Below are 13,329 nucleotides of genomic sequence, written 5' to 3'. Positions count from 1 at the left end.
CACCTTTTACTGTGAAGCCCTCTAGAGAGCAAAGACTGTGTTTAAAGTTCTCTGAATGAGCCCTACACAGCACCACGGGCAAGAAGGAACTTAAGGAGTGCAGTTTTGATGTTGGGATAGATAGTATTAGGCATAACACCAGTCAAATACTAATCCTGTTATTATCCTCTACCCAAACAAGTTTTCCCCTATTAGATCTTTCACTAAACACCTCTAATTGTGCCATACCATGTAAAAAATAATGCTGTTTTTGTACTGACTCTTCAAATATGACTGGGGATAAGAAGCTTACCATAATACATAAGGGGGAAAAAGTACTTTGTTTCTCATATAAAAAAACCCATGATTTATGCTTCATTGATTTAAAAAATTTTTAAGTCACCTTAATCTTCCTCTGAGCTGTGATGAGAAAGGCAACGTCTCTAGACTGACAGTTTCTTTAAATTCATTGCACTTTGCTTTCACTGTAGTGTTGGGTAAATGTGACAGCAATCGGGAAGAAATGTGCACTTCAGATTCTTTGTCATGTAAGTTAATTAATTGAAAAAATATTTCCCTTCTGCAGTACGTAAAACACTATTCATAATATGCCAACAAACAAAACCAAGCCAAACCAAAAACTTGGGTACTAGGCAGAAATGCAACATCTCTGCTCTGTTTTGTCCATATCATAAATCTATTTGGACAATGACAAGAGTAATAGAAAATAGGATTGGTTTGAATGACAAAGCTTTTTAAGTGGAAAATGTTTGTGACACATCTTAATGACAATAGTCATCTGGAACCACAAGACATTTTAAATATAATACAGAAATTTAGAAAAATTCTATATACATAATTGAAAAATAATTCTATTATGAATTTTTTTCCCCTTATATTATTGTACTTGAATCACATAGAGATTCTGTTTAGGCAGAAAATTGACTGTTAAACAGTCTGAAGTGTTATATGTTGGACCTTTGACTCAGTAACTAAATTGAGTTTCAGATTCCTAGAACAAGACCAGTATTTGAGTATATATTGAATACATTTCTTAGGCTTAAGATTTCTCTAATATTCAAAGACAGTCTTGGGAGAGTTCACTATTTTGCAAGATGCCTATTTCCAATATTATTTCCACCAATCTTCTTGCATGATGACTAAAATCCAGCTTGAAATTTTGGTGCATGGACAATATATAGTAATGACAAGAGAGTCTTGACTTTAACAGTATAAAATCTGGACAGGGTTTTATATTAACTCACCTAAATCATGAGGCAATTAATAAATATAGCTACATAATGTTGTGTAATATAGAGTAATTGTTGGTTTCATATTACTTAATAGCCTTAGTGTTTTCTTATCTGAACAAAATAGACTTTTATAATGTTCTTTAATAGATAAACTGCTGGAAAATGCTCTCTTATTTCAGGATTATTCTATTCCCCTTGGGTTGTCAGACAGAAACTATATGGGGAGAGTTTTCAACAGTAGCAACATATAATGTGTAACTTGTGTTTTTATTTGTTGGCGAATTCTGGGATCAAAGAAAGCAAGAGATGAATGGCCCCGAGGCAGACCTTACGCCTTTTCTGGGACTGCAGTATCTCTGGTCAGGGTTTCATTTCTCAACCTACTGGCACATTGAGTCTGCCTGCAACTTGTCCGAGCAAATCCATTGGGTGGTTCTTGTTATTGGGATTTATACCATCGACAAAGGTCATGAAGCATCATTACAGTAAATTCCCTAAAGAATATCTGCTATTTACACCTGGCTGCTCAGAAGCCCTAGTTAGGCCTGCATAAATCAAGCTATCATGGATCTAGATTATGATTGGGAAATAAGGCATGATACCTCAGCTCAATCATGTAATTCCTTCCCGGGTTTTTCTGTAGATATCCTTTTTTCTTTGGCTACAGTGACCTTGTTCCTTTTAAGCTATTGTTTAAAGCTTCAGACATTTCTTGTGCATTGTGAATTAAATTTTAAGAAACTATTTAGCATGTTGTAGAGGATCTATTAAATGTTACAGAAAAGTGTGTGGTCAGGAATCTGGCGGCAGGGCATAGTGTCATATTAGAACTTTCTATTTCCTATTCTGGAAAAAAAAATGCTCTTAGGGTCAATACTCCTTGCTTGTCATCACACAAACAATCTATGGAGGGATATAAAGTCCGCCAAAGTTGCTTTTTATTTTATTGTGTCAAAAACAAAGTTTCCTTCTTCTTTTATCATCAGTTCAACCTTTTTTTTTTTTCCACAATGGAGCAGGATACATTTTAAATGTCAAATTTATCTTCAGATGGATCTTCACAGATTCTGTTTTAAAACTTACTATTCACATATCCAAATTTAGCTCTCATGGGATCAGTTCCAAATTACACATTTGCTTATGTATATACATGCATGTTCTTTTCTCTTTTGTGGTGAAATTAGTGGCATTAGAATTCTGCAGAAGCTCATATCTTTTTAAATGTATTTTATTCAAGTATAGTTTATTTACAGTATTGTGTTAATTTCTGCTGTACAGCAAAGTGTTTCAGCTATACATATACATACCTTCTTCTTCATATTCTTTTCCATTATGCTTTATCACAGGATATTGAATATAGTTCCTTGTGCTATACAGTAGGACCTTGTTGTTTATCCATTCTATATATAATAGACATAATTTTTTGATGCATTCAAATGAAGTTTTAATTTTTCCCTTTGAGAATGAACTGTTGAATAGTTTTCTCTATCTTATATTCTCTGGTTTGGTGCCAACTTCCTATTTGTCATGAAAGTAGTTTGTAGTTTTTGTCATATCCTCACAAAATGACCTCTCTTTATGACTTTTATTCTAACTTACGTTCTTATGGCATTCTTTGTTTTGTTTTGTTTTTTTTTACTTTTGGCTGCGTTGGGTCTTCGTTGCTGCGCGCGGGCTTCCTCTAGTTGCGGCGAGCAGGGGCTACTCTTCGTTGCGGTGCACTTGTTCTTATGGCATTCTTTGTTTTTTTTTTTTTTTTTTTTTACTTTTGGCTGCGTTGGGTCTTCGTTGCTGCGCGCGGGCTTCCTCTAGTTGCGGCGAGCAGGGGCTACTCTTCGTTGCGGTGCACTTGCTTCTCATTGCGGTGGCTTCTCTCGTTGCGGGCGCGGGCTCTCCCCCTGTTTATCTGTAACCTCCCACTCCAACACTGAGAAACCTCGCCCTCCTTACTTGCCAGCCGCTTGCTTAGCTGTTCAATCCTAGCATACCTGTCAAGCTGTGTCAGAATTGTCAACCCGTACCTCCGTGGGGAACAATTATATGAACTAGAGCACAGGGCTGATGTACAATATTTTTTGCTTTAATCTAACAGATTCCACTCTTTCTAAAGTACTTAGGTCAGCACATTTTTCCCTCATGCTTTTCGGTGAGGTCCTTTTGTCCTGTATTTAGACTGTATTTTTCACATTCCATCTTGGGATCTCCCAACCTTTTAAATGACATGTTTTAATTTGCATCCATTTTCAGGTTTACACTTTGTGCTGTGAAATTCTATAGACTGTCACAATCCCACAATCTATTACCGTGTCGTACAGAATAGTTTCACTGCCCTATCACTGATTATTTTACTGTTCCTATAGTTTTGTCTTTTCCAGAATGTCGTATAACTGGAATCACACATAAAGTAGCCCTCTTCAGACTGGCTTCTTTAACATGGCAATATGCTTTTAAGATTCATTTATGAATCTTTTTATGGCTTAATAGCTCATTTCTTTTTATTTCTGAATAATGTCCCATTATATGAATGTACCACGATTTGTTTATCTATTCACTGACTGAAAGATATATTAGTTGCTTCCAGCTTTTAGCAATTATGAATGAAGCTACTAGAAAAACTTGTGAATAGGTTTTTGTGGAAACATAAATTCTCAAATCAGTTGGATAAATAGCTACAAGTGCAATTGTTTGATTGTATGGCAATATTTAGTTTTGTAAGGAAGTACCAAAGTGGCTGCACCATTTTGCATTCCCACCAACAATGAATGAGAGTTGCTGTTGCTTTGCATCCTTGGCCAGCATTTGGTGTTGTCAGTTGGGTTCAAAGCCATCCTAATAGATATGTAGTGGTATCTCATTGTTTTAATTTGCAATTCTCTAATGACATATGATGGTGAGCATGTTTCATATGCTTATCTGCCATCTGTATATTCTCTTGGTGAGGTGTCTGTTCAGATAATTTGGCCATTTTTTACTGGGTTGTTTGTTTTCTTATTATTAATTTTTAAGAGCTCTTTGTATATTTTGGATACAAGTCCTTTATCTGATAAGCAGTTTTCAAATATTTTCTCCAAGTTTATGACTTGAGTTTTCATTCTCTTAAGTCTTTCAGAGAATAGAAGTTTATAATTTTAATAAATTCTAACATCAGTTTTTCTTTCATGGATCATGATTTTAGTGTTTTATCTAACACTTCATTGCTGAAGCCAAAGTCACTCACATTTTCACCTTTGTTTTCTTCTAGAAGTTTTATAGTTTTTATTTAAATTAGGTCTATGATCCATTTTGAATTATTTTTTCTGTGCCTAGATTTGATTTTTTTCATGTGGATGTCCAGTTCTTCCAGAACCATTCATTGAAAAAACTATTTTTTCTCCATTGCATTGCCTTTGCTCTTTTTCATAGATGAATTAATAATAATTATGAGTTTGTTTGAGTTTGTTTTTGGACTCTCTATTCTGTTCCATTGTTTTATATGTTCATTCTTTTGCCAATATCACTCTGACGTGATTACTGTAACTTTATGGTAAGTTTTGAAGCTGGGTAGTGTGAATCCTTCAGCTTTGTTCTTCTCCGCTATTGCCTTGGCTATTTTAGGTGTTTTGCCTCTCCATATAATCTTCAGAATAAGTTTGTCAATATCTACGAAACAGCTTATTGGAATTTTGATTGGGATTGTGCTATAGCTCAAGTTAGGAAGAATTGACATCTTAACAATATTGAGTCTTCCCATCCATGAACACAGAATTTATTGGCATTTATTTAGATGTTCTCTCATTTTTACAATCAAGATATTGTAGTTTTCCACAGAGATTCTTTAAGTATTATGTTAGATTTATACCTAAATATTTCTTTTGGTGCTATTGAAAATGGTATTGATTTTCACAAATTCCAATTGTTCACTGACAGTATATAGGCCTTCAGGTATATAGGAAAGCAGTTGACTTTTGTATATCAACCTTGTATCCTGCAGATATTTCTTCTGCTTTGTTATCTTTATTTCTTCTTCCGGTATTCCAATTATGCATGTGTTACATCTTTTGAAATAATCCCACAGTTCTTGGATGTTCTGGTCTTTTTTTTTTTTCCCATTCTTCATGCTCTTTGCATTTCTCTTGGGAAGTTTCTACTGTTCTATCGTCAAGCTCATTGATACTTCTTTTGGCCATTTCCAGTCTATTGATGAGCCTGTCAAACACATTCTTCATTTCTATTACAGTGTTTTGATTTCTATCATTTCCCTTTTTTTCTTTCTTGGAGTTTCCATCTTTCTGCTTACCCCACCCATCTGTTCTTGTCTGTTGTCTACTTTTTCCATTACAACCCTTAATACATTAATTATAGATATTTAAATTTCCCTATCTGATAATTCCAGTATCTTTCATATCTGAATCTGGTTCTGATGCTTTTTTATGTCTTTTCAGACTTTTTTCTTGCTTTTTAGTATGTTTTCTAATTTTTTTTTTGTTGAAAGTCACATATGTTGTATTAAGTAATAAAAACTGAAGTAAACACACATTGAGTTTCTATTTTTCTGGCTAGAAATAAGGCTGTATTTAATGTTTGCTATCACTACCAGATGCTCCAAATCCTTCTAGCATCCTTGTGTTTGTCTGTTCTGTTGACTTGGAGCCTTCCATAAGTGCTTCTCCTCCAAGGAGTTTGTATCTTGCAGTGCTTTCAGTTATAATCTGCTATTATTATCCTGAAGCCCTTTTGGTACAGTGGGAATGTAGAGTAGAAGGAAAGTATTCTACAATTGTATGATTAAATCTCCAAGTCTTTTAGTGGGCCTGTGTTCCTGGGCTGTGGTCTTCACAGGTGTTTCTTAGCTTCCCTCCCCACCTTAGGTGAGGCAGGAAGCCTAGAAATACCTGGAATGGGAACAGTGCCCTTCACTCAGGTAGGTTAATATGACTCTGCTAAGATATTTTCCCTGAAGAATAGGTCATTGTTTAGGAGTGTTCTAGGGCATTTCATGATGGTTACTCTTCCGTTCTCCCTAGTACTGCCACAGTGGCACCTTTCTCAGCTGTTCATCATGAGATCTAGGAAAGCTTCCTGGTGGTGAGACCCGGGAAACTCTGGGGCCTCCACTAAGAATGCAGCCTCCAGGAAGTTCTTCTTCTCAAGCTAGGCCATATTGTGCCTCCAATAATACATCAAAATTACTGTGTGCTAACACCAGTTTATGGTTCTAGCAGCTTCTCTGCATGTATTCTGAAATTGGCCATGCATCTCTGTAGGTATCTGTCTCTCCATATTTGGGGGTAGTAGTTTTTTATTACAACTTCATTCTCTGATGGTTCCAAGAAATATCATTAATTTTCAGTTTGTGCAGGTTTATCTTTTTGTAAGGATGGGAGTGATGATTTCCACACTCTTTACATGTCAGTGGTTAAACTAGCAGTCCCTCACACTTCACTTTTGATGTCTCAAAGATTGGCCCAACCTATGTGCTAAGGGTTGACTACCACACTCTCAATGAAGAAGCTTCTTAGCATATCACTAAAGCACAGCTCCTCCATCTCTGGTGTGGAAATGTGCGTGTGGCCTTCCCTTCATCTGCGTCTGTATTAAGACTGGAGTAGTTCCTGCTATTATAGCTTTCCCAAGGTTGCTGGCCTGGAAGCTGCCCCTTCCTCCTTTTCTAGTGACCTCAGTGTTACGGCTCATACTGCTACCAAGACTGTCTCTTCAAAACCCTTCTCTCTGCACTGCCCCAACAGAGGGGGAATAGGAGCCCCCTACCTTTTCTGTACCATTTCTTCATTCACCCCCAGGCTTCCTCACAAGGCTAGAGTAACTTATAAGTCTTCACAGAAAGACGGGTGCTTCTAAAAGGGATTGCAAGGTAGAGGGAGAGTTTTTAAAAAGAAAACTATGTACTAAATATGTCTTTCCTATAGTCCAAGCAAAAAAGCATTTAAGAATTTAAACCTTCTCTATGAGTCACATTATGGTTGTTCCCATTTCTTAACTTTACTCAAAAGGGGAGAGCTCTTATTTATTTATTATTATTTATTTTCTCATTTCATTTATTATCAACAATTATTTATGGGGCTCTATATCAGTTAGCATTCCACATCTTAGAAGGCAGCTATGAACCTCTCTGTCCATTTGAGAAACCTCACACCCTTCTCATAGAAATCAGAAGGCCCTCAGGACATACTTCCATTTCATAGCAGTAAATTTAATAAATAGTTACCTAACGTAAAGACTATTTGGCCTGAAGACTTCCCAGCAGGCAGTTCTTGATGGTTGTTAGGACTCCATGTCTTCGAGGGCAATTCACAGTTGTACGTGAGCGCTTCAAAACATCCACGCAGGCATCCAGGGTAGCAGTTGGTGTGACTTTTAGGCATGTATGTTATAGTCTTCTGAGGGTCTAGGGAGTACCCTTGGAGCCCACACACACACGCACACACACACACACACACACATACACATACATGCACCTTTTCAAAAAACAAGCAATTTGCAGAGATATTGCAGCCTGCTGAGGAAGGGAAGCATGTTCTTAACTGTCCCTTCTCTTATTTGCAAGTTGTTTGAGGGTCTAGGGAGTACTCTTGGAGCCCACACACACACGCACACACACATACACATACATGCACCTTTTCAAAAAACAAGCAATTTGCAGAGATATTGCAGCCTGCTGAGGAAGGGAAGCATGTTCTTAACTGTCCCTTCTCTTATTTGCAAGTTGTTTCTTTCATAATGGAGATTGATCTTCAAGTTTATTCCGGTGGGGTGAGGAAAGTGTTCAATTGTTGAGACGTATTTCCTAAGGACACTTAGCTAAGAAAATATATAGTCAAATCTCTAAAATTTTCGTTTGAAAAACGCTTTCAAATTCTTAGACAAGGACTATCCTCAAGTGTCCAATTTGAGGATGGTTGTGTACGTGAGGAGGTGGGGGAGACTTTCTCAGTTACACGTATGTGATGAAGAGGGAAGGACTTGACTAGGCCCTTAACTATACTCTACTGGATGTGGCAGGGAGTGGGCGATGTTTTAGGAAGGAGAGAGTTGAGGAGGTAGGCAGGCAAAGTAGAGGCAGGCAACTGCTTTTTTTTTCTGTGAGAAAAAAATGTTCTTTTTTTCCTTAACATCTTTATTGGAATAGAATTGCTTTACGATGGTGTGTTAGTTTCTGCTGCATAACAAAGTGAACCAGCTATACATATACATATATCCCCATATCTCCTCCCTCTTGCGTCTCCCTCCCACCCTCCTTATCCCATCCAAAGCACCGAGCTGATCACCCTGTGCCATGCGGCTGCTTCCCACTAGCTGAATTACATTAGTTTTGGGGTACAGCAAGGTAATTTTAATAAGCTCACCTAGAGAAATCGGCTGGGCTTTCTTTCCGCCAGGCAGCATAGCTGCAGGAGCACTGCTCACATGGCGGTTCTGTGGAGTGCACCCCTTGGAGCGCAGTGACATTTACATGGATTACAATGGGAAGGAGGCCCCCTAGAGTTGTGTGGCAAAGCTGGTTGTGGCAGCCTTTGGAGTAGTAAGAATTTTAATTTTCCTTTAAGTTATTTGTGACTGTATTTTCTTTGGAGAGTTGTCCAAAATCAGTGGTCTCCTTCAGCTGATATTAAGTCAAACATCTGTTCTCAAGGTCTTCATAGTACTCACTGCTCTGCTAGCAGAAGTTGAGTGACCCGTCAGTTTCCCCTCTACCCGGAACTCCAGATCGCTTTAATCCCTCTACCAATAGTTCCAAGCACACTGTCTGGCACAAAGGAAGGGTTTGCTAAATGTTTCTGAATTAAAAGTAATTATTCTCTATGACATACACCCAATTGCCCTGCATTGTTTTCTTCCTAATTTTAATTTGTTGTCAATTTAGTTCACAGAGAATGCACTGTGTTTCTATTTATTAAATTAAATATCTCCTAGGGGTAGCATATTAAAAATTAAGCTTAGTGAAATCTCAATGTCCTCTGATCATTATGTAAGCTGCTCATTGCTGCATCTCATATTAGCTTGGTTCAATGGTTAGACGGTAATTGACATGAATGCTTAATGACCACTTTTCCATTCTGATATATTACTAGTGATACTTACACTTTAAAGTGCATTAGGGTTAATTACAAATGCTCATAATTTTCCCACCCTTCTGACTGACAGTATATTCTTACACCTCAGAATATGATGAGCACTCCAGACCTGTGTAGGAAGAATACTGGTCTTCAGAGGCTCAGCAGTCAACATTATTAACCCTTCAGTTATCTCAAATCTATAACCTAAACTATTTCTGGAATTTCTACTTTGTCATCCATGTTGCCAAAAAGATCGTTGTGCAGTGTAACCTACAGTCGGAGTGTTTTGTGATAATAGGGAAGAAGATATTATCTTTAGCAACTCTCACAGTCTCTTACCCACAGGAATTTACAGCATGAGGCAGTGGAGCTCTCCTTTCTTCCCTGTCTCCCTTTCTTTCAACTCCCCTACACCTGTGCTGCTTCCTTGGAGGCCACTGAAACATTGGTTTCTATCAGATATGATTCTTCGACTCAAAAGTAGCTGGTAAAGTGGGTGGATGCAGATTATACTGAGCACGTCATTAGAGAAAGCTTTTCTCTTGTAAGATGATGTGAATGTCCAGATGTAGTAATGTAAACATCAGAGGCCTTTCTTAAAATCTCACACATTCTTCATTCATATGATAAAAGGTGCAGTGATGCTGTCTAGTTAGATTGCTCTGGTCACTTCACACATTTTACTTTCTTTGTGAATATTCCTATGAATATGTCCAAGTTCGAAGAGAAGCTTTCCAGTCTTCCAGGCCATAGCCATGTATCATGTTTCTTTTCTGTTTTCCCACAACAGACAGGACTGTGTCCATGGTAAATATTTGATGATGATTATTAACACATTATTTAGGGAAAAAGAGTATGTATTTTAACTGGTTGAATTATTTAACCTACTTAATCATCCTAGAATTAAGATGATGTCTGTTACATGCAAAAAAAACCCCAAAAAACTAAACCACAGCTGACGTTTTATTATACTACATCAGCAGGTGTAGTCCAAAGTTTAATAGCCCTGTCATGATGACTTGTTCAACAAAACAGTTCAGAAAGATGGTTTGCCCAAGCAGACTTCACGGGGGACGTCTAAGATCAAAAGGGGCAGGCAGTCGCCTTGAAGTTGAGCATATAAGTTCACAAATTCAAAAATTAGGGGGTCAGGAAGATCCTAGTTATGCTTGGATTTTAAAATTCTCGAGAATATTGCATTGAATCTGACTCAAATCAAAAATGAAAGTAATCTTCCTCTTATGGCTTTTCCATGCCTCCTTCAGTACTTACAGTATAGTAGAGGCTCAAGAAATTCTTAAGGATTAATGTTGACTGAATAAGGAGGAATAGAGCTATGACCACCACCGTCTCAAGAGAAGGCTGCAAATGAAATTAAACTGCTTTATTTAATCTCAGAAACTGAATAGGAAATAAGAAGTCGACTGCTTTTAAAAACATATCCCAGAATGGGTACTGATGATATAATTTTTGTGGGCCACTTTATTATGCTTTTTATTCATGCATGAATTCAACCTTTTATTATAAGCACTGAAGTGATATATTTAATTATGGAGTTAAATTTTTTTTAAATTGCCAAATGACTTACAAGTAGAACATTTGTTTGTACTTGATTAAACTGTTTTGGTCATTATGTATCATTTCACTCCCTGCTTTTGAATAAAGATACTCATTTTCATTTGCTGTTAGTACACTTCAAGAAATGTAGTTAAAAACTGATGACTAGCCAAGATACTGTGTACCAGGAATGTGGAAATATTTACTTTCTGTGGAATGCAAGTTAGTTGGATATGCAGATTTTGCATTACATAGATCAGGGTTTTCAAATAAAATCTCAAGCAATGTGTGTGAAAGGGCAAGCATTAATAATTGGTTGCTCATTCATACAATCGTTTTGAAGCTCCCCTCCCCATTTTCCTGCACCTCAGATGAATGACTCACTCACATAAGCTTGCCAGTCTTATTTAAAAGGCCATTCCATTGAGTATCTTAGACTTAATTTTTATGAAAGTTTTTAAAAAATAATTTCCTATTTACCTTGTTCAGATCCATGTCACTTGAGTATTTTGTCATTTAGAGTAATAACTCATCAATCCGTTAATGCAACCTTTCTGAACGTTACTTTTCTTAGTCCTATGAAATGTGCTATTTTGAACCCCTGAAATGTTATAAGCCACCAGATTGCTAATTGCTTTGGATGCTGTGAAAAATAATTACTCCACATTATTTTTTGTTTTTAATTGACAGTGTAATGCATTTAACTAAAGATCTGCAATGAACTATTTCTAATTACTGAGGGTGGTGGAGTGGAAAAACTAGGCTGTAAAACTTTACAAGGAAACAATGTTTTCTTCATTACATTAAAAGTTCCTGTTGATATAACTTTTTCAGAGACAAACAAAAAAATTCCTTAAATGGGAAGTTCTGGAAAGCTAGAAAGAGTTGTGGAATACTTTTTTTCATGATATAGTAAGGAGATTTTTTAAATTATTATTTTAATAGATTGGTGATGGGTGTCATATACGAATTTTACCATGCTTGCACTAAAATGTCTCCTTCTTTAGTTGGCAGAATTTTATGAGATAATTATGCCACCGCCAGAATGAGTAATGTTCATCACTGGCCTGTGTTCAATTCATTCTGCATCTGTAGGACATTCAGCTGAAAAGCTATGCCAAATTTTAGATATGGAAATATGTAGATATAACAGGAACTGAGTCTGTTCTTAGCTCTCAAGGTAAGAACTTCTTGTTAGGAACTGATCTTTGAAAATAACTTAGAACCTGATGCAAGGAATTCCCACCATCTAAAAGTGTCACAAATTGGGGTGTAAAACGTTAGGCTCTTTGAGTAGCCGTGTACTGTTTTCATTGCCTGTGGTTCTGAGGTTATTATGATCAGCGTATTCTTCTTTTCCGCCCTATAACACCTGGCTAAAATAAAGTGCCTCCACTGGTGTTGCATTAAATTGCTTATTTCATTTCAATGATGTGCATTTTCCGAAAACAAACATCTAAAACAAGTGACCTGTTTCAGGGAATGTAAATTATTTTCAGAATTTCAGAAATTGAAAAGGGATAAGAGGAAGGAGAAAATGCTGGGCTGGTGTGAAGCGATAGCGCGTAACCCTCGCAGGATCCCTAACAACACGCGGACCCCCGAGGGCTCAGAGGAGTGGGCTGACGCCTCGCAAACCTCCACACTGGTGAGTGCAGCCGTGGTACCTCCAATGGCTTGTGGGAACGGATGCGGAGGGAAAGGGGAGGGGGCCGGGGAGGGCTTCCTCAATAGTTCTCTGCTTTGCGATGTATTATAGTGCTCATATAGACGTCGCTTAATCAACGGGTAGTAATAAAAACATCTTAATTTCATAGAATCTAGAGTTTAATTCAGATTAACAATTTTTTTTTCCTTTCTGTTTCTTTGGACATCGCCCGTCCATTATGTCAGGGACCTTACAGAGACATTTAAAGTTTATACCTTGCATTGTACACTTCGGTAATGGACTCAATGGAGGAAAACAAGTACCGTTATCCAAAAATAATGAAAAATCAGAATCCTACCTTCTGTATTTTCCTATATTGAATCCTTTTTAAAGGCATTTTTTAGAATATATAGGATTCAAAAAATTATAATTTTGATATAAAATCGTGAATTAATTGCTAAAATGACTTGAAGACCAAATCAATAATATACTCTTTCTTGTTTTGTTTTCTGCTTTAAGTTTACATGTTCGGCTTTAGCTAGCTTTTAGTTCCCAGTGATTAGGAAAAGAGAACTCATTAGCAAAAGGAGTTTTATAAGTTCTTCTTTTAGATTTTGGCTGCAACATACTTCATTTTGATTTAAGGAAGGAAAATTCCATTCAATCTCTAAGTTTTAAATTGACCTGTTAGTTGTATTTTAATTGCTATTTTACCATTTTATAAGAACACGGACTTTCATTAGCCTGATTTATTAGTTGATGAACATATAATTAAATATAAGCAAAGGTTTTAGGTTTTTTTCTTTACTTTTGAGTTATTTGATAATTTCTGTCATTT

General features: G+C 36.8%; 1 protein-coding gene across 1 annotated transcript in view; it reads left to right on the top strand.

Moving 5' to 3' along the window:
- The window catches only part of MARCHF1 (membrane associated ring-CH-type finger 1), a 544,235-nt gene that overhangs the window by 211,263 nt on the left and 319,643 nt on the right, over window positions 1-13,329 (top strand). Inside the window, exon 2 of the mRNA XM_055085795.1 lies at window positions 12,343-12,491. Coding sequence (XP_054941770.1) covers window positions 12,381-12,491 — 111 coding nt within the window. The 5' untranslated portion in view covers window positions 12,343-12,380. The remainder of the gene's footprint in view (window positions 1-12,342; window positions 12,492-13,329) is intronic.

This window comes from Physeter macrocephalus, chromosome 7 (assembly GCF_002837175.3).
Source record: "Physeter macrocephalus isolate SW-GA chromosome 7, ASM283717v5, whole genome shotgun sequence".
NCBI lineage: Eukaryota > Metazoa > Chordata > Mammalia > Artiodactyla > Physeteridae > Physeter > Physeter macrocephalus.
Note: the sequence above shows the minus strand (reverse complement) of the source record. Positions and strands in the feature narration are given on the sequence as shown.